The sequence below is a fragment of the Amblyraja radiata genome, chromosome 18, assembly GCF_010909765.2.
Source record: "Amblyraja radiata isolate CabotCenter1 chromosome 18, sAmbRad1.1.pri, whole genome shotgun sequence".
Taxonomy (NCBI): Eukaryota; Metazoa; Chordata; class Chondrichthyes; order Rajiformes; family Rajidae; genus Amblyraja; species Amblyraja radiata.
The window spans coordinates 31,170,681-31,193,177 of record NC_045973.1 but is presented as its reverse complement, the minus strand read 5'-3'; the positions used below and the strand labels follow the sequence as shown (position 1 = coordinate 31,193,177).

At 42.2% G+C, this 22,497-nt stretch overlaps 1 protein-coding gene across 3 annotated transcripts in view; it reads left to right on the top strand.

Annotated features, from left to right (window-relative positions):
* Window positions 1-22,497, top strand: part of fancd2 (FA complementation group D2) — a 93,130-nt gene that overhangs the window by 7,029 nt on the left and 63,604 nt on the right. For all 3 annotated transcript variants that reach the window (XR_004414673.1, XM_033037042.1, XM_033037041.1), the window contains exons 7-15: window positions 560-638; window positions 2,589-2,713; window positions 4,933-5,020; window positions 6,701-6,805; window positions 9,274-9,371; window positions 13,834-13,942; window positions 17,112-17,147; window positions 18,375-18,521; window positions 21,715-21,849. Coding sequence is in view for 2 of the 3 variants with exons in the window: in XM_033037042.1 (XP_032892933.1) it covers window positions 560-638; window positions 2,589-2,713; window positions 4,933-5,020; window positions 6,701-6,805; window positions 9,274-9,371; window positions 13,834-13,942; window positions 17,112-17,147; window positions 18,375-18,521; window positions 21,715-21,849 (922 nt within the window). In the remaining variant the exon portion in view is untranslated. The remainder of the gene's footprint in view (window positions 1-559; window positions 639-2,588; window positions 2,714-4,932; window positions 5,021-6,700; window positions 6,806-9,273; window positions 9,372-13,833; window positions 13,943-17,111; window positions 17,148-18,374; window positions 18,522-21,714; window positions 21,850-22,497) is intronic.

The following is a 22,497-nucleotide window of genomic DNA, read 5'->3' as shown; positions in this document are numbered from 1 at the left end:
TTAGAGATAGAGCACGGAAACAGGCCCTTTGGCCCACTGAGTCTGCACCAACCAGCAATCCCTGCACACCAACACTATTCTACACAAACTAGGGACAATTTACATATATACCAAGCCAATTAACCTACAAACTTGTACATCTTTGGAGTGTGGGAGGAATCCGAAGATCTCGGAGTAAAGCTACGCAGGTCACGGGGAGAACGTATATACTCTGTACAAACAGCACCATAGTCCTTATTGAACCCAGGTCTCTGGTGCTATGAGGCAGTAGCTCTACCGCTATGCCAATGTGACGCTCATATTCGTGGAGTGTGTTTCATTTGCAGTTTCAGGTTAACCATGCTGTTTTCTGAGGTCGTTAGTCACTGACAACTTTTGAATTCATATTATTTTAGATTAGTGAATAGTAACAACATTCACTTGGGCTAGGTAATCATTGATTTACTATCAGATCTTTTTGAATATAATCTTCATAATATCTCCTAAAGTCTCGATAAAATAAACTCTTGCTGTATGCTGATGTTACACAATCCTTTTATGCATTTTTCTTGAATTCTAGCGTACCAGAGGATGGCATTAACTTGCCAAGACTCATCATCAATCAGTTTAAATGGTTGGACAGGATTGTAGACAGCAAGGTAGGGATGTCTGATATTATTTTTACATCTTTTCCTTTTGGGTAAAAGAAGATATTTTTACAATGGAATTGTTCATTTAATTATCATAGACGTTTCAGCACATTTAGAAATATTGCTAGAGGGATGTTTTGTAAGTGATACCATTGAAGGGAGAATTTGGAATCATTTTTGAAAATTCTTCTGATCATTCCCATCTCACCACAATCCCCTCTGCTGCCTTTGGGGAAGGCTTTAACTTTTAATTAATCTTGCCCATTTTAACGGCATGATTATTTGTTGGATATTTCTGGAGTGAATAAAATTGAATAAACCAATAATTGCAATTCTTGTTGCCACTATTGAGGGCACATATGTTGCTAGATTAGGAGCAGTAAAGTTGGAGTTTACCAAATTGTGAAAGTTTTGACGTGCGAGTTTGTAGGTTACGTGGCCTTTGTAAATTGCCCCTAGTGTATCAGCCACAGATGCGAGAGTGGAATAATGTAGATCTAGTATGAATGGATGATCAATGATCGGCATGGTGGGCCGAAGAGCTTGTTCCCATGCTGTATCTTTCAATCAATCAATCAATCAATCAATTAATCAATTATCCCAGACAACTTATGCAGGCATGAGAGGCACATGTTTCAAATTTTCAATGTTGTACAGAGTTGTATGTTAGGATTGGAATATAATAACTTTATACTGTATCCAATTTCTAATTGGTATTTAAACTATCAATCAAAAATTGTGCTTGATTTTTCTGGATACGTTCTCCAGAAGAATTCTTCTCGAATGATTGGCTAGTCGGTGAGCTTGTTACGAGATCCCTTTGAATTGAGTTCTGCTGGCTATGCATTGTAGACTGATTAAAGGCCTGCTACTGCTCCCTATTCTGAAGTTCCAATCTCATACATTTTAATGTCAACTCCAAATTGATTATTCATAGCCAGATTATCAGGCTGAGGAATTAAAAAAACTGTCACAATCAAAACCTTCACAATTTTGTAAGCTCCTGATTCACTGCTACAGCACTTCCAGGAGTCCAAGTGCATCTTAATGAAGCACCCTCAGTATTTTCCCAGAAGTGAAAGGCACAATATTTAATTAACATTTTGAACATTATACAGAGTGATAAAACGAAAATTAGAACATAAGCGTAATGGTAAGGCAGAAATAGAAATGTCACAAGCCAACATGTATTCCATTTTAGAATACCTTTATTTTGAAATCAACTTGGGGGAAATCATAATGCATATTGAAAAATTAGCTTTCCAAGCAGTAATTATGTTTTCATATTCTATCAGAATTCCTGGAACATCATGCAGGCAAAGCAAAAGATTTCAAGCATAATTTATATTCGGGCTAATAGATAAATAGCTTAATCTCAATTTAGGTCAAGTGATTTTAATTTGATTGGGATGGAGAAGGCTACAACTATAAAGGCTATGGGGAGCAATAATTTTGACATTTCCTCATGAAATATAGTCATACAGAATGGAAACAGGTTGACTAAGATGCCCTATCTATACTAGTCCCACTTGCCCAACTAAGATGCCCTATCTACACTAGTCCCACTTGCCCGAATTTGGCCCATATCCCCCTAAGCCTTTCCTATCCATATACCTGTACAAATGTCTTTTAAATGTTGCTATAGTACCTGCCTCAACTACCCCCTATGACAGCTCGTTCCATATATTCACCACCCTCTGAGTCTTAATCGGGTGCTCAGTCAAAAGAACAAATTCAAGAGAACAATTCAAGCATATTTGATTGTTGTCAACGAGTAGTGTTTAATGAAAATCTGGGTCTTTATATTTGAATGTTTAATCGTATTTTGTTTACACTGGTATTTATAAAAATGTGAAACTGTTTATGTTGTACCTTTAGATTCTATATAGCACTCTAGTACTTGACTGTGTGCAGTATAATAATCATTGTTCTCTTGGCTGGCTGGCTTTTTTTTTACAGGATTTGACCAATAAAGTCTTGCAGTTGATTAGTGTTGCACCCCTTGAAATTCAATGTGACATCATAACCAGCTTGCCAGAAATCCTTGAAGATGCTCAACACAATGAAATTGCCAAGGAACTCAAGTAAGCACAATATGATGCATGTTCTTTTAAATACAGCTCAGAGACTGTTGATTAGTACACTGCTTACTGTTGCAGAACTGAACCATACAACATTATCAATGCTCATATCCATACTAATCACAACAAGATTGGAGGCAGGAATGTTTTACAGGATGACATAGTGGCATAGCTATTAGAGCAGCTGCTTCATACCACCAGAGACCTGTGTTCAATGTTGGCCTTGGATACTTTTCTATGAGGAGTTTGCATGTTCTACCTGTGACTGTACGTTTCCTCCAGGTCATAGAGTCATACAACATGGAAACAGTCCGGCCCAACTCGCCCACACTGGTCATGCTGCTCCAGCTGCACTAGTCCCACCTGCCCATGTTCCTCTCAACTTTTCCTGCCCATATACCTGTACAGATATCTTTAAATTTATTATTCTAGTATAGAGTCATACAGCGTAGAATCAGGCCCTTTGGCCGAACGTGTCCACACCGACCATGCTGCCCTATCTGCACTAGTCCCACTGCCCATGTTTGGTCCATGTTCCTCTAAACCTTTCCTGTCCATGTACATGTCCAAATGTCTTTTAAATATTGTTATAGCATCAACTACCTCCCCGGGCAGCTCATTCCACACCCCATGTGTGAAACAATTGCCCCTCAGATTCCAGTTAAATCTTTTCTCTCTCACCCTAAACCTGTGTCCTCTGGTTCTTGATTCTCCTACTGTGGGTGAAAGACTGCACCTACTATAACTATTCCCCTCAAATGCACCTCTGTTAGATTACCCCTCATCTTCCTGCGCTCCAAGAAATAAAGGCCTAGCCTGCCCAGCCTCTCCCTATAGCTCAGGCCCTCGGGTCCTGGCAACGTTCTTGTAAATCTTATCTGCACTCTTTCCAGATAAACAACATATTTCCTATAGCAGGGTGACCAAAATTGAACATCAATTGTGGCCTCACCAACATCTTGTACAACTGAAATATAACATCCAAACGTCTACACCGACGGTCCTCAGGTTTCCTTCCACAATCCATGGATTTGTGGGTTGGTAGGTTAATTGTCAACTGTAAATTGCCCCTCATGCTGAGATGAATGGTAGAACCTGGGAGGAGTTGAAAAGAATGTGAAGGAGAATGAAAAAAGGGATTGATACAGGATGAGTGTAAAATGGTGGGTGGTTGATGACCAGATGGGTCTATGAACCCGTTTCCATGCTGCATCTCTCTTTGGTCCAGAATGTCTGGGCTAAAGTAAGGGAGACTCAACCAAGTGCACAGTCAAGAACGTTTGCTGGAAAGTTCTGGAAAGCATTAAGTATCCATGGAGTTGTAGTTTACTTCACTTCAATGTTACCTGTAGAGACGAGAGATGTTTTTTTCTGAAATTCTATAATGCCTTTTAATGGAATTTGAATCAGTGTTATGATAACTTCCTTGTTTTAGTATTTGCAATTGTTTCTGTAAGCCTAATAACGCGTTAAATCTTTTAAGATTTTAACGAAGCAAGGTTTTGTAACTGTGCAGATTTTGGTATCAAAGTCAGTACTCCAAACTAAAGCACTTGTATCAAGATTCACATTTGCAATCTTAACACAATTCTTCACTGTCTCCAAGTCCAAATTATTATTTTAAGAATAAGGAGGAAGCCATTTAGAACAGACGAGAAAACACTTTTTCTCACAGAGAGTGGTGAGTCTGTGGAATTCTCTGCCTCAGAGGGCGGTGGAGGCAGGTTCTCTGGATGCTTTCAAGAGAGAGTTAGATAGGGCTCTTAAAAATAGCGGAGTCAGGGGATATGGGGAGAAGGCAGGAACGGGGTACTGATTGGGAATGATCAGCCATGATCACATTGAATGGTGGTGTGGCTCGAAGGACCGAATTGCCTACTCCTGCACCTATTGTCTATTATTTTAATATATTAGAAAAAAGACTAGTTTTACTGTAACATTACTCAAGGTATCATCATGTGATTGGCCCAATACATTAACAATAACCTTAATGTGAGAAGTATAGACTATTTGTGCTGATTCAATCTTGTATACTGTTTTCTTCTTTATCATCCTGTACCATCTTGTCGCCAGCAATACAACTGAAGGTGCAATTATTCACAAATCTGCACGTCAGAAATTGTTTCCATTTATTGTATAACAATGGTGTTCTTGAGTTGGTTTTAAAATGATTTTTAACTCACTATTCCAGTCAATTTCACTTGTTTTAATTTCTCTTACAGTTCCTTGCTGCAACAGAACACACATTTGACTGTGTCCATCTTGGATGCTCTGTCTAGTCTAAACCTACGTGCTGAGTTATTGGTAGAGGTGAGGTTTCTCTAGTTCTCCTGCCCAGATTTGCATTATTTGAAATGTAAAATCCCTCACTCTTTGCTCAGCTGCAGAATGTAAGAACAGACAATAATAATGTATTAATATAAAGGAATCTCTTGCACTTGTGTTTCCTCCCAAATTGATTCTCGGGACTACAACTGAGAATAGAAAAAAGATGGGGTGAGAAAATGCACCTTTTCTAACCTTATCTACTGCAGACTGTGTGCCCAATGTGGCCTCTTGTACATCTGTGAGACCAAGTGTAGACTTGGTAACTGTTTCACCGAACACTTGCACTCGGTCTACTGAGGCCTACCGGATCTCCCGATTGCTAACCATTTAAACTGCCTTTCCCATTCTCGTACTGGCCTTTCTATCCATTGCCTGTGAGGCCACATGCAAAATGGGGGAACAGCACCCCATGTTCCGCTTGGGTAGCGTTCAACCCAATGGTATGAACATTGAATTCTCCAATTTAAAGTCGCCTCCAACACCTGGACTCGAACCTATTTCTTCCCTCACCTCCACCAACATTCTTTCCTCGTTAATCCTATGTCTCATATCTTCAGTTTTAAAACAAATCTGGTCTTTGTGCAACTATCTGCCTACCAAAAACCTCCTCATCTGTGTTAGCCTTTTACATACCACGCTTTGTTCTACCCCTCCCCTACACCTGACGACAATAGTTTATTGTTGGAAGTGAGTGGAAAGTTTACTTCAGCTCTTTCTGGTCTTCACTTTTGAAGATAGTTACATATGGGACAGAGCTGCTGTGCAAGCAACATCTACACCAAGTGTGCGGACTGACGGCTGTCTATTCAGTGGGTGTGAAACAACCATACGACATCCAGTCCACCTGGATTTTACATGTGCTTTGATATGGACTGCAAGATAGAAATCTGACGTTATAATCCTGAACTCTTCCAAAGCAAGAATTTACTGTATATGCAGCTTTTATAGACTCGTGGAGGTGTATAGAACATAAAGGGTTCCTTGTTTAGTTTAGGTACAGAGTAGAAACAGGCTCTTAGGCCCACTGAGTCCATGCTGACCATTGATCACTTGTACAGCAGTTCTATGTTAACCCACATTTGCATCCTACACGCTATGGGCAAATAACCTACAAACTTTGCTTCTTTGGAATGTGGGAAGAAACCCAAGCATCCGGAGAAAACCCATATGGTCACAGGTAGAACGTACAAACAGCACCCACAGTCAGGATCGAACCTGAGGCTCAGGTGCTGTAAGGTAGCAGCTGTCCCATTGTGTCACTGTTCAACTCACCTTGTCTGTGCTGACCATGATATGATTGGTTTAATTCCATTTGTCCGCTTTAGGCCAGTATCCCCCTCAGCCTTTCCTATCCAAGCATGTCCTTTTAAATGTGGTAATTTTATCAGCCTCTTCTGGCAGCTTGGTTCAAATATTTATCATTCTCTGTGTGTAATAAAAAAACTATCCCATACATCTCCTTTAAATTTCTCCCCTCTTAAAAACGTGCCCTCAACTTCCAGAATCCCTTGGCTTTAAGGGAAATTTCTAATTATCTAGAATTGGAGATTGAAGGCATGTTGTACAGATATATCCTTGTATGGTAAAAGAGGAAGATTTTACTGTCTGGGAAAAAAACTACTGTCTTGAGTGCCTAATTTATTTTTTGTTTTTAATGTGCAGGTGCGTCATTCAGTTATGTTAACCTTATCTGCAGTTAAACTTGATGATCTTCCTGTGGTCGTCAAATTCATTCTTCATGCCATCACAACAGCAGATGCTATGGAGGTAAACTATTTCAATGCTGCAATGTGCTTTTACATTGCAAAGCTGTAGCCAAGAATGCCCTTGGGAATAAATGCTGCCTGACTCACCTTGCTCTTTTGGAACTTGTGTGAACAAATATTATCTTAATATTTCATCTAGCATTTCTTAAGTAATTTACTGATGTGACAGTCCCGACTTTGAATCCGAGGGCTTTATAGTTATTGTATTTGAAAATATCTCTGCTGTGTTGCTGCAATATTTCCATAGATTCCGTCCAACATAGAACTACTTGGTTTAATTTTGCAGGATTCGGTTTGAGAAACATTAAAATATGTTTGTTCAGTTTCGTTTAGAGCATGGCAACAGGGTCTTCAGCCCACCGAGTCCACACCGACCAGCGATGCTCGCACACTAACACTATCCTACACACTAGGGCCAATTTCCAATTTTACCAAGCCAATTAGTCTGCAAACTTGTACATCTTTGGAATGTGGGAGGAAACCAGAGCACCGGGAGAAAGCCCACACAGGTCACGGGGAGAACGTACAAGTTCCATACGGACAGGATCTATCCAGGGTCTCTGATGCTGAAAAGCTCTACCATTGTGCTGCCCAGTTCCAAACGGAGCAATTTTGGTCACTGTTTCTAAGGACCAATGCACTGTTCCTAAGGAACAAATGATAATACAACATTTTTGAGTCTGCTTCTGACCCATTAAAAACAGAGAATGGTGTTAAAGCAAGTAATTACATGGCATAAGCAGCAATAAAATCTCCACTAATAACATTGGAAGGTAAGTTGTAGAAACGGGCCCTTTGAGCCTGATCCTGAATTCAAAAGGATTAAGGCTGATTCTAAACTTCAGCATATTTTCACATATCCCTCCATTTCTTTACTGTACAAAAACTGGTGAACAACCAGTGTTGCCTTAGCAGATGGTCTGGGCTATTGGGTGGTATTCCTCTTAGTACCAAACTTGTTTATACATCACTTAAAAAAAAAAACCAAAGTAAGTTTATTTACAGGTAGAAAATGACAGTGAAATTACTACTCTGAGGAGACATCAATATAAAATAAAGAATATATATATGTATCAATTCAAAACGCTTTTACTATAAATTAAGCACTCAGGATCCTGCATCGCCCACTGGTCCTGGAAAGCGGCCAAGATGCCCATGGACAGTGCATGCTCCCTCTCCAGGGACACCTGGGCACGGATGTAAGCCCAAAAGAGGGGGATGTTTTCATTTCACTTTTCTTGCATGTTAGTAATGTAATTATTTGTTCAGATGAGTTTAAAGAGAGCAGATAATTTGCAAGCACACTAGGCTCTGGCTGCCAGCCTAACCAGCTCTTGAACTCTGAGGCCTGGTCTGCCACACCCTGGCCCAAGTTCTAATTCCAGTTGTGCACTAGACCCCAAGCTGCGGCTGCACATCCTTCCTGCACTCTGGACAGTGTGGACTAAAGATTGAGCCAGATGCCAAACCACCAGAATTTCCAAACAATCTGATGGCAGATTATCAGAGCTTTACTCTACATGCCTTTGGGTTGGTGCAGTGTAAATCATTAGGATGATTCCTCTGCTGGAAAGAGCGATTGAATAATATTGTCTTGTGATCACTGAACACCAGGAGAATGATAGGTAATCTCACTGATGCATATGCTATTAGGTGGAGACAAAATTATGGAGTAACTCACCAGGTCTGGCAGCATCTCTGGAGAGGAATAGGTCAGGTTTCGGGTCGGAGCCCTTCTTCAGACTGCTTGACCCGTTGAGTTACTCCAGCATTTTGATCTATCTTCGGTGTAAACCAGTATCTGCGGTTCCTTCCGACACCATTCTAGCAGGGACTGACAAAGTGGATGTTGAGAGGCCGCTGCTTCAGGTTGGAACTATGAGGCATAAAGTTAACTACTGGGCAGAGGTGAAACATGTCTTCACTTGGCTGTTCATCAGATCTTGTGCAGTAAATAAATTGAAGGATATATGGAAATACGCTGTTACAGTATCGGCTTTGATCTTTATGAATTGCGGAGAAGACTGAAAGGGCTCCATGCCTACCCCATATTTCTACAACTTACCTTCCAATGTTTTTAATGGCAATGTTATTGCCGCTAATGCCATGGAGTTAGTTGCTTTAACCCCATTCTATGTATTTATTTGCTCAGAAGCAGGATGCTGAATCGAGCAACAGCTCGCAAAGAGCAGAACCAGGATATTTTGTTTATGTAAATGCAGCTGATGTCACATTTACTATCAGGCATGCTCTTGTAATGTATTATCAACTATGCTTCTGATTATGAGTGCATGTTTATACATAATTTGATTACAAACTTGAAGATATTGACTTGTGTTTGGTGGTGTCATATCTGTTGACTACTGTTAAACTTCAATGTTAACTGGATTTTTGTCACTGCAGGGACATAATGAAAGAGCATTAGTTTTGAACCGAGTTCACTGACATTTATACATTTTTTTCTCGTAGGTGATTAGGGAACTGCGCAAGAATCTAGAATTGGAGTCGTGTGTGCTTCCTTGTCAACTCCAGGCCAGCCAAGGCAAACAAAATCAGATTGCAAAGGGGTATGATATCAGATCATTTTGTTAAACATAAATGGTAGTTGGACTTGTAACAAAACAATGGGTGAATTTTAAAAATCACATGTTGCAGATACAGGTTACGCAAATTCCACTAAAAGAACCAAAGCCAGAGCTCATTGAATAGCAAAAGGGATAAAGGTGATGAGAGGGAAAATAAGGAAGGTGCATGAGGCATGTCAGGGGAATAACTGCAGAGAATCAGATTGCATACAGAAAGTTTCTGTAGGTTTATAAACAGTAAGTGTGCAGTGAGAGGAAGGATGGAGCTGATTAAGGTTGAGAGAAGTGAGCAGTGCACAGAGGAAGAGAAATATACTGGGATACTAATTGACCACTTTTTACCAGACCCGACCAACGAAAATGATGCAACCACAATCTCTTCAGGCAGCAGACATAAAGGACGGGGTAAATATTGATGGACTAGAAAGGTCTAAATGGGATGATCCTAGTTTGTCAGGGTGGAAATTGTAGAAAAGCTAGCTGTGATCCTCGTGTCCAAGGAGAGATCCAGTGGGCTAGAAAATGGTCAATGTGATGCCCTATTAGGATATGTCCATCAGCTCCAAGCCAATCAATTAAGGGAAAGGTTTTTGAGACAATAATCCGGAAAAATATTAATAAGGATTTAGGGGAAATTTGAAGCAATAAGGACGAGTGAGCATAAACTTGTTAAAATCAAGCGTGGTCTGCCCAGTGGTTTGCCGCATCCTTGTATCCCTCTTGCTATCACACTTCCCCAGCTAACAATGGGCCATTACAGGCCCAATCCACGCCATCTTTTGTCGGCCCTATTTGTTCTGGCCTTTTGTCACACCTAATTTATCTCATTTATCCCTCCCCTCTACTTTCTGTCTGAAGAAGGGTCATGACTCGAAATGTCACCTATTATTTTTCTCCAGAGGTCCTGCCTGGCCCACTGTGTTACTCCAGCATTTTGTGTCTACCATTGCCTCATGATTACATTTTTTTAATAAGGTAACTGAAGATTGATGAAGAGAATGCAGTAAGTTTTGTCTACTTGGAATTTCAGAATGTAATTGTTAAAGTCTAATGTAAACAGCTGGTTGGCAAAATTGATGTCCATGATATTAGAAGGTCACTAGGAAATTAGCTTTTTAAAAAAAACAAAAAAAAAAAAACATTTGAAATTCACTTGGACCATCTTAGATATCTCCCTGTTTCTAAATCTCACCGTCTCCATCACAGGAGACGGATTATCGACTGACATCTATTACAAACCCACTGACTCCCATAGCTATCTAGACCATTTCTTCCCACCTTACTTCCTGTAAAGACTCTATCCCCCCCACTCCCAATTCCTCCGTCTATGCCACATCTGCGCCCGGGCTGAGGTTTTCCATACCAAATCATCGGAGATGTCCTCTTTCTTTAGGGAATGGAGTTCCCCTCTTCCAGATGAGGTTCTCACTAGGGTCTCCTCGATATCCTGCAGCTCCGCTCTTGCTCCCCCTCCCCCCCCATTTGTAACAAGGACAGAGTCCCCCCTGTCCTCAACTTCCACCCCATCAACCGTCGTAAACAGCATATACTACTCCGACATTTTTGCCACCTCCGACGGGATTCCACTACTTGCCTCACCTTCCCATCTCCACCCCTTTCAACTTTCCGCAGAGACCGCAACTCCCTGGTCAACCCGTCCCTTCCCATCCAAACCACCCCCTCCCCAGGTACTTTCCCCTACAACCGCAGGAGATGCGCCACCTATCCCTTTACCCCCCCTCAACTCCGTCCAAGGACCCACAACAGTCGCTTCGGGTGAGGCAGAGGTTCACTTGCACGTCATCCAACCTCATCTACTGTATCCGCTGTTCCAGGTGTCAACCCTGGTTCCAGGTACACCAGCGAGACCAAGTACAGGCTCGGCGATCGTTTCGCTGAACACCTCTGCTCTGTCTGCCTAAACCTACCTGATCTCCCGGTTGCTCAGAACTTTAACTCTCCCTTCCATTCCCAATCTGACTCTTCTGTCCTGGGCCTCTGCCATTGTCAGAGTGAGGCCCAGTGCAAATTGGAGGATCAGCACCTCATATTTTGCTTGGGTAGCTTACACCACAGCGGTATGAACATTGACTTCTCTAACTTCAAGTAGCCTTTGCTTTCCCTCTCTCTCCATCCCCTCCCCTTCCCTTTCTCCGACTACATTTTATCTCTGTGCCGCCCACTTCCCTGACATCAGTCTGAAGAAGGGTCTCGACCCGAAACGTCACCCATTCTTTCTCTCCAGAGATGCTGCTTGTCCCGCTGAGTTACTCCAGCATTTTGTGTCTACCTGCCATTTGTTTCTGGGATGTGGATGTTGTTGGCCGTGCCGCCATTTATTATCCATCAGTAATTCCCCTAGAACTGGTGAGGCAGTTAAGATCCAATTAAATGGTAAGTCTGGGATCACGTCATGAGCTTAATGAGGTCAGGAAAGAAGTTAAAGAATCGGGTTGATCTTTTCACAATCCGGTAATATTATGGGCACTGATATTATCAAATCTGGAATTACAAAAAGCAGAAACAAGTGATGTGTAAAAGATAGACACAAAATGCTGGAGTACCTCAGTGGGTCAGGCAGCATCTCTGGACAAAATGGTAGGTGACATTTTGGATCGGGACCCTTCTTCAGACCATCTTCGGACCATCAGAGATGTTGCGTGACCCGCTGAGTTACTCCAACATTTTGTCTATCTTTGGTATAAACCAGCATCTGCAGTCCCTTGTTTTGTCAAGTGATGTGTGGTTGTTTATCAGACTAGAGTATGGTAAACAGTGGAGTTCCCCAGAGGTTAGAGGAACTGTTATTTTGATCTATATTAATGACTTGGATGTTGGTTCAACCTGATGGGAGAGAGGAGAAGAGAAGATGCCTGGGGTCTGAGTGGTATTGAGTGGCATTGAGGCAGTATGATATAGATTGAGTCGATTTGCTAGAGGGGAGAGGCTGTAGTGAGTCTGGTTTATTTGATGGACTGGGCTGTGTCCACAACTCCCTGCAAGTTTTTGCTGCCTTGGTTGGAGCAGTTTCTATACCATGCTGAGATACATCCAGATAATATATTTTCTATTGTGCATCTGTAGAAATCAGTAACAATTGTTGGAGACATGGTGAACTTACTTTGTCTTGGAGGAAATAGAGGTGTTGACAGCACTGGGCCTCTACTCGCTGGAGTTTAGAAGGTTGAGGGGACCTCATTGAAACTTACAGAATAATGAAAGGCCTAGATATAGTGGATGTGGAAAGTATGTTTCCACTGGTGGGAGAGTCTAGGACCAGAGGGCACAGCCTCAGAATTAAAGGGTGCTCTTTTGGAAAGGAGGTGAGGAGGAACTTCTTTCGTCAGAGGACTCATTACCACAGAGGGCTGTGGAGGCCAAGTCAGTGGATATTTGTATGGCAGAGATAGACAAATTCTTGATTAAAATGGGTGTCAAGGGTTACGGGGAGAAGGCAGGAAAATGGGAATAGGGGGCAGAGTAGACTCGATGGGCTGAATGGCCTAATTCTACTCCTATAACGTGAACTTGTGTTGGTGTACTACCAAGACATTGCAGGTGATGTTTAGGCCTAGAAAATGGAAGCTTTCGTCCATATCCACTTGATATAGACTGGTGCATGTACTCTAACCCGCTTCCTGAAGTCAATAAGCAGCTCCTGTTGCAGACATTGAGGGGGATGTTGTTGACTTGAAACCAAGCAACTAATTTCTCAATCTCCTTTCCGCACTCCATCTTGTTGTCATTTGAGATCCGGCCCACTGTGGTGGTGCCATCTGCAAACCTGTAAATGAAGTTAGAGCAGAATTTTGACGCCGAATCATCAGGGATCTTGTGAGGTTTGGAAAGAATCTGAGGGGGACCTTTTCCACCATAAGGGTGGTGAGTACCTGGCATACTCTTCCTGAAAGTAGTGAAAGCAAAGTCACTGACACCATTTAAGAAGTGTCAAGCATCTGAATCGCCTGAGCATGGAAGCCTACAGATGGGGACCCACTGTCTTTTTTTTTTTTTTTTGAGGTGCAGCACGGAAACCAGTCCTTCGGCCCACCGAGCCTGCACTGATCAGTGATCCTTAAACACCAGAACTATCCTACACACTGGGAACAATTTATAATTTTTATCATAACCAAATTAACCTACAAACCTGTACGTCTTTGGAATGTGAGAGGAAACCGGAGCACCCGGAGAAAACCCACGCAGTCACTGTACAAACTCCGTACAGACAGCACCTGTGGTCAGGATCGAACTCTGGTCTCTGACCTGTAAGGCAGCAACTCTACCGCTGCGTCACGGCGCCACCCTGTCATCTGGACATGTTGGGCCAAATGGCTGGTTTCCATGCTCTGACTATGAGTTGCTTCTGTTCACTTGTGAGAGAATGTTAATATAGTTTTTAATGGGTGATAACACATGCTGATTAATGTTCTGATTTTGTCTTTAGGACTTCAGTGAGTCGGGAGAACGGCAGTAATGACTGCGTTGCGATTATGTTCGATGTTATCAAAGCTGCTGTCCGGTTTCAAAAAGTAACAGCTGAAGCTTGGATTAAGGTGATCTTATCCGTCATATATAACATAGGAAATAATTTTAAGGCCAGAATTAAACGGGTTGGTGTAGTGAAATGCCATAGTCTGTTGTACAGTTATTTTGCTTTTACACATTGTTGACATCTGCGAACTACGTGAATGCTGCTTGTCTTGCACAGGCCAACCATGTTGGATCACGGCCAATACTAGGAGCTGTGAATATTATTAACTATTCTTCCATGGTTCACAGCTACAAGTATGCACACGAGATAATTGATGGTGAAATGAACTGACCAAACTCAGGATCTTGATCGGTTGGCAGGGTGGGCTTAGGAATGGTTGATGGAATTTAATACAGTAAAATATGAGGTGCTGCATTTTGGAGAGTCTAACATAGGCAGGACCTACACAGTGAATGGTGGGGCTCTGGGAAGTGTTGCAGAGTAGAGGGATCCAGGAGTGCAGGTACATAGTTCCTTGAAGGTGGCGACACAGGTAGATTGGGTGGTCAAAAATACTTTTGGTACATTGGCCTTCATCAGTCAGAGTATTGAATATAGACGTTGGGAGGTCATGTTGCTGTTATAGAAGACGTTGGTGAGGCCACATTTAGAGTGTGTTTCGTTCTGGGCACCATGTTATAGGAAAGATGTTGTTAAATTGGAATGGGTGCAGAGAAGATTTTCAAGGATGTTTCTAGGACTCGGGGGCCTGAGTTATAAGGAGAATATACGGGACTATTCCCTTGAGCACAGGAGGATGAGGGGTGATAGAGGTGTATAAAATCATGAGAGGAATAGATCGGATGGATGCACAGAGGCTCTTGCCCAGTGTGAGGGAATTGAGAACCAGAGGACATGGGTTTAAGGTGAGGGAAAAGATATTATAGGAACCTGAGGGGTAACTTTTTCATCTAAAGGATGGTGGGTGTAAGGAACAAGCTGCCGGAGGAGGTAGTTGATGCAGGGACTATTGCAATGTTTAAGAAGCAATTAGGTACAGTACATGATAGGACAGGTTTAGAGGAATAAGGGCCAAACGCAGGCAGGTGGGACTGGTATAGATGGGACATGTTGGTTGGCGTGGGCAAGTTGGGCTGACTGGCCTGTTTCCACACTATGACTATGACTTTATTGATGTATCTTATGCTGACTTTGTTTTCATTTTCTGTACCTTTAAGCTCTTAACTTGGTGACCTTACCACTTTATTCTCTATTTCTCAAAGGTCCATTGTCACAGGGAACACATGATATAAATAATCCCAAATTATTTGGTTAAGTTATTCATGGAAAACATATTGATAATACTGCACATCAATTTTCGGAGTGGATTTCATAATGTAAATGGATCTTTCTATAATACTAGATTAATCCTGCTATTTATCATCCCAGCCCCAAAATAAAACACAATCCCTTGTAATTAATGTCATTGCTGTTGCTAACTGCCCTAGCCATACACCTTCTGTATAAAGTTGTGCCCAAAATGCATAAGATAGGCTATGCTTCTTCCTCGCTAAACTTCAAATATATCTGAGGGTGGTACCTTGGTGCAATGGTAGAGTTGCTGCCTTCCAACGATTTCAGCGCCAGAGACCCGGGTTTGATTTCGACTGTGCGATGTTTGTACGTTCTCCCCGTGACTGCTTGGGTTTTCTCCGAGATCTTCACTTTTCTCCCACACTCCAAAGACGTACAGGTTTGTAGGTTAATTGGCTTTGTAGAAATGTAGAAATTGTCCCTAGTGCGTATAGGATAGTGTTAATATGCGGGAATTGCTGGTTGGTGCCGACTCGGTGGGTCGAGGGGCCTGTTTCTGCGCTGTATCTCTAAACTAAACTAAATATCGAAAAAGGGTTGTGACTCGAAACGTCACCTGTCCATTCCCTCTATAGATGCTGCCTGACCCGCTAGGTTGCTCCAGCACTTTATGTTTTGCTCAAGATTTCAGCATCTGCAGTTCCATGTATCTACAATATATCTTGTTTTTAAAAAAAAAATGGTTGTTCCATGTTTAGAAAGTCACTAGTTAACCCCTAACTTTCCCTTCAAGCCTGTCCTGCCATTCAATATGATCATTGATGATCTGCTCCAGGCATTAATTCCTCTTCTCTGCCAGTTTCTTATTTCCATCTACTTCCTGATCTTATTTATCAGCCTCCATGTCAGATACCTCCAGTGATCTCACCTTCACACACCCTCCAGGGTAGAGATTCACCTCACTGCAGGCACATGCAACCAGATGGATTTGTATTTGCTTTGCATCATGAAATAGTGAGACATTTAGCCATTTTTATGTTAACTGGTGGATAATGTATGTTCAACTGCAGCATTTTAGAAGGATAACCTTAAAAAGTCAACATGAAACAGCTTTATTTTGATATATACATAAATACATTTATTTCTGAACTACATTTTAGCACTTGTCTTCATTTGTTAATTATTCAGTCGGAGAACTGTTATAAATATATTGCTTAATGATATTGGAAATCTGGTAAAATAAGGTATAAATAGAGATCTTTAGTTTAAATGCTACAGTTTCTAGTCAGCTTCCATTCTTATGATAAGGGTGTCAGCCCCCCCCCCCCCCCCCCCTTTAGTCTTTTGGGTAAATTACCTTCTTTATACTTGAGACCAAATCTTTGGTATTGGAAAAAATGGAGGGACATATAGCCAAGCTCAATCTTGCTCCCAGTAGCACATGTGCAGGTATTTTCTCAAAATGATTCATTTGAGGAATTTGGGGGTGGTTAGTTCTTGCCTCTGAGGTTAGGTAGAGTGCGGCACCCCATACTCCACTGGGATCAGTTAACTTTGCCTAACACCAAAGTTGAATCAGGTGCATGCCACTGATGAGTATTGTAATAAAGAACTTCAATCACCCTCGATTTTATCTATCAAGCTGCAGAAAACCTGATTAATGAAAAAGCCTTGCAAGGCTTCTGTTTTGAGCTGTAGATGAACCAAAGCAACCCATATCCAATGTAGGACATTTGCAAATAAATTATTGTAATGTAGGAAGCAAGCCTAGCCAATGTGACCAATCCAATCCAAAACGAACATCTGACACTGCAGTGCAACGTTGTCCAGATTATTTCATTTAGTGACGTTACTCTCAGCCCACATAATGTGCTTGTGAACATTGTTACCAGAAAATGTAAAGTCTGAGACTTATTTCTGTTACCATCTATTTGCAGGCGATTGAAAGTGTAGATTCTGCTGCTGAGCACAAGGTAACTAATTTCCCTAAATATCTCTGTATTTTGTTCTGTATTTTATTATATTGGGCCAAAGAAGTGAAAGAGGAAAGATCTTTTGAGAGACAGAATGTGCTAACTGTTAAAGGCGACACAGTGATGCAGCTGGTAGAGCTGTTGCCTCACAATTCCAGAGTCCCAGGGAATAAATTAAGGAAACCCTTTCCATATTTTGAGTACAACTCTAATCACTCAAGTTAACCTTGCTCTTGATGACAAACATTTAAGACCCTAAGTAACCTTGTGCTTCCAGATCGTGTGTGAGTCTCAAAGGTCTGGGCATTTCATAAGTTATAGGAGCAGAATTAGGCCATTCGGCCCATCGAATCATGGCTGATCTATCTTTCCCACTCAAACCTATTCTTCTGCCTTCCCCCACAAACCCCGACACCATTCCTAATGAAGAATCTGTCAATCTCCGCCTTAAAAATATCCATTTACTTGGCCTCCACAGCCGTCTGTGGTAAGTACCCCGGGCATGGTGCAACAAGGGTGGCAGAAGTGAATGATTTCCTATTTTTCCATTACTTTGCAAATTTTCAGTCTGAATCTACCACCCTTTTGATGAAAACTTTAAATCTTTTTTCTTCTCCGGACAAGAGTTGCTACATCTGCAAACTCTGGAGACCAGCATAATCAAGAATAGACACAGAGTGCTGGAGTAACTCAGCGGAATGGATGGGAAAGAACAGCCCATCCTTTTTTTCTCTAGACATGTTGCCTGACCCGCTGCGTTACTCCAGCACTTTGTGTCGATGTTTGATATATACCAGCATCTACAGTTCCTTTCTACACAGCATAATCAAGAACCAGTCTCGCCCCTGTCCCTCTTCTCCCCTTCTCCATTAGGCAAGAGGTACAAAAGTTTGAAAACTCATGCAGGGACAGTTTCTTCCCAGTGTTATCAGGCAACTGAACCGTCCTCTCACCAATCTACCTCATTGGAGACCTTTGAACTATCTTTAATTGGATTTTATTGGACTTTATTGTCCAATAAATATTGTAGCCTTTATCCTTTCTCTGTACACTGGATGGCTTGATTGTAATCATGTATAGACTTTGACTGGATAGCACGCAACAAAAACCTTTCACTGTACCTCGGTACACGTATTTGGTGGATGGAAATGTAAAATGGTCACACTCTTTTGCTGTTAATGTTAAGGACTTGCCAATACTTTGTAACCTTTTGATTTCCACCTGAAGGTAATAGACTTGCTAGTTCTCCTGATCCTCCACTCAGCTGGTGCGAGCATTAGCAAGAAGCAAGTAGAGAAACTGCTGCGCAGCAAGATTCGTCTCGACCAGATCAGGGATCAACTTCTGCAGGTTGCATTCAGGAGTCATGCTCTGGTTTGTATCTTCACTTATCTGAAGGAGTCTTATATCTCTGTCTTTAAATCTGAAATCCACTATGAATTCCATTTTGTGTAAAGGAAAAATACAAAACGCCCGAGTAACTCAGTCAGTTAGGCAGCACATCTGAAGGACATTTATAGGCGACGCTTCAGATGTGGACCCTTCTTCAGACACGGTGACATTTTGTGTCGGGGCCTTCTCTCCATTATATAAGCCAAGCCCCATTTTCAACTTTTATATAATGTGCCTGCAAATGCCTTTTTATTAAATCAACTTTTTTACAACACCTGTTGTTCATAAACTGAAATACGTTCTGCAAATTTAATCAGGTTTCAGGGCCCATGTGGTACTGTCAATGAATAATCATTCCTTCATAAATTCAGTTATATTCTTTGCCTCTGGAAATATCCTGACCTTCTGCTCCCTCTCGCCCCCTCACTCGCTCTCGCCCTCGCTCTCGCTCCCTCTCTCTTTCTCGCTTCCTCTCTCGCTCCCTATCCCTCATGTATTTCTCTCAGTTACACTGATTTGGTTTAGTTTAGAGAAACAGCATGGAAAGAGGCCCTTCGGCCCACTGAGTCTATGCCGACCAGTCATCCCAGCACATTACACTATCTTACACACACTCGGGACAATTTACACATACACCAAGCCAATTAACCTACATATCTGTATGTCTTTGGAGTGTGGGATGAAACTGAAGATCTCAGAAAACCCACGTGGTCACAGGGATAGCGTACAAACTCTGTACAGACAGCACCCGTAGTCAGGATTGAACCCAGGTCTCCGCCGCTGTAATGGGGCTTTTTCACGGGGCGAGTTGACGCAAGATGTCACCAGAGTGAAGTGGTCGTGGTCCAGCACGAGTCTCGCACGATATAACGGGGGGTAGATAAAGAGTTCCCACGGTACTCGGCATTTCTGTTATTTGTGCGAGTGACTTGTCCGTCTCCCGAGCTTTCGCGTTAAATCTTGAATGAACATCGTGAACTACACGTGACACAAATGATGTAACTTTTTTTTTCACACACTATAAATATCCTCCTTTGGTTGAATTGGCTCATTTGGAGACATGTTTTACTGTGTATGTGGGAGACACAGATGGACTGAGCACAGTACCTCGGTCTTACTGTGTGTGGGAGAGGGGGAGAAAGAGACGTACACTCACAGAGGCAGAGTCTCTCAGCCTGTGTAAGAGGGAGGGAGAGAGAGAGAGAGGCACACACAAGGTGGATGTGAAATCTCACCTGCCTGTTTCAGTGACAGACACCCGCCGCCAGTAAATGAAGACACCCCCATCTGTCTCCCCCTCCTCTCCCTCGACTCCCCCACCTTTCCCTCCCAACTCCAGTCCCGTCCCGACCCCCTGGGAAACTGAATAGAGCAACAATATAGATATAGAAACTGAAACAATATAGAAACTGAATAGAGCAACATGGCAAAAACATCTCTGACACGCTTTACCCCCTTTCTTTGAGATTTTCTGGGAGCCATCTCTGCAAGTGTTCCTGTTAAAAAGATTATCCAACAATGACAATTAGGTGGGACGTCCTCGAAGGACACATGTTCCCTTGTCGATATTGAGACCACCTTTTTTACTCACCTTCTGTCCCCTCTGTCCAGCTTCCGGGTTTACCGTTCGCAGGAGTTCCCACGTGCTATATCTCTAAAATCTGAAGTTAGGTAATGTCTAAAGGAACTGCAGACGCTGGTTAATGCTGGTTAATACGCACAGAAGGACACAAAATGTTCGTGTAACTCAGCAGGTAAGTCAGATCTGGGAAGAAAAACATAAAAAGCTGGAGTAAGTCAGCGGGTCAGGCAGCATCTCTGGAGAAAAAGAATAGGTGGCGATTCGAATCGGAACCCTTCTTCAGACAGCCTAATCGGAATTGAGTCTGAAGATGTGTCTCGTCCCGAAACATCAGCTATTTTTCTCCAGAGATGCTGCTTGACTCGCTGAGTTACTCCAGCTTTTTGTGTCTGTCTTCGGTTTAAACCAGCATGTGCAGTTCACTCCTTACACGGGTCTCTGTACAACATTGATTGGTAGCGTTCCGGACCCTGCTTCGGAAAGGCATCGATCGCTAGTCGGCGAGGACTCCGACCTGTATCTCTCAAAGAAGTACATGTGAAAAATTTCTCACGGACCATAAAAATGCGTAACCTTTCAGTAAAGTCCCTTTCAAAGTCCCTTTTAAAGATTATAGTTATTTTCTTGAATCTCATTAACATAACTCATGAATAAGTTGATGTCAATATGCGGATGCAAATCTTTATTTTTATTTATTTTTTAAATTCAATCCCACAGAAGACAATTTTTACTCGCCTTCTGTCCCCTCTGTCCAGCTTCCGGGTTCACCGTTCGCAGGAGTTCCCACGGTACCCGCAAGAGTTATTACGGATATCGCACTGGCCACTACGTCCATATAATGTTGCAATGCTCAACCACAAGTGTACAAGTCACTCTTGGAGAAATTCAAACTTTCTTGAATTTTCTCCCGAGTGACTAAGTTACACGATTACCTGCCGTTAGCGCTACGGTGGTCCACGGTGGTCCACGAATGCCGTACTGTTATCGCACGAGGTTCCCACGATGTTAAACTCTGGTTAACTCTTGCGTCAAGTCGCCCCGTGAAAAGGCCGCTTAAGGCAGCAACTCTACCGCTGTGCCGCCCCTACGGTGATTGCCTCTGACGTTTGTGCATACCAGTTCCCACTATATACAAGAATTTTGTCTTGCATCTCTTTTCTCCCCCCCCCCCCCTCTGCTTTGAAAACTACAAATTCTCATCTCCTCTGTGCCAAATTCTGAGGAAGGGTGACTAATCCACTAAGCCAAAAAATTAACTGTTTCCCTTTCCACAGATGCAGCCCAACTGGCTGTTCTTCCAGCATTTCAGTATTTTGTATCAAATTCCAGCATCTGCAGTTTTTTTTTGTTTTTTTTCCCACAACATTTTGTTTGCTGATTATCTTGACTATGTTAGTTAATTTAAAAAAATCAACATACATAATTAGATAATATATAAACATCCAAGTTCTGCTATGATGCAAATATTGCCATTTTATTTGTATGAATTTTCACAGTGAAAAAGATGTATCGTGTTTAGCATTGTGAATCATATTATTGTTACAGAAAGAAATGGTTTTGCCCTTCTCAAAACATTCTATTGTTTTATTCTAGGTTGTCCGTGAATACTTTCCATCTGTTCTGTCCTTGGCTCAGACCCTATTGAGATCCCCAGATATCAGTGTGGTCTCGTTTGGAAGTCAGATGTATAAATATGCCTTTATGATGTTTGATTCCTACTGCCAGCAGGTAAGAGAAGCATTTAAATGGAGATCTGCAGATGCTGCAACCTTGAGCAAAATACAAACGGCTGGAGAAACTCTTCCCCTAGACATCTTGCTCCATTCCCCTCCATATACTCATCTCCCATCCCTGAATCCCCCATTCTTCCTTTTGTTCTCCTTCTTGTCCCCTTCCACCTTCCTTCTGTCCTTCTAGCTTCACATTTCTTTAGTTTAGAGATACAGCACAGAAACAGGCCCTTCGGCCCATCGAGTCCGCACGACTGGCGATCCCTGCACATTAACACTATCCTACACTAGGGCCAATTTTAACATTTATACTAAGCCAAATAACCTACAAACCTGTACGTCTTTGGAGTGTGGGAGGAAACGAGTTCTTGGAGAAAACATATGGTGCTCAGGGGAAGAATGTAAAAACTACGTACAGACAGTACCCATTGCCAGGATTGAACCCGAGTCTCCGGTGATGTAAGGCAGCAGCTGTACCGCTGTGCCACCGTGCCGCCCATTTTTCTCCTTTTCTTTCCTTGCCTTACCTTACCTGACTGACATTCAAAGCAAAGCCATGCAGCAACGGGAAGTTAGTGAGTCTGATGGTTCGGTGGAGAGGAAAAGGGAGTGCTATGTAATTTAAACCGGGAAAGTATTGTTTCGC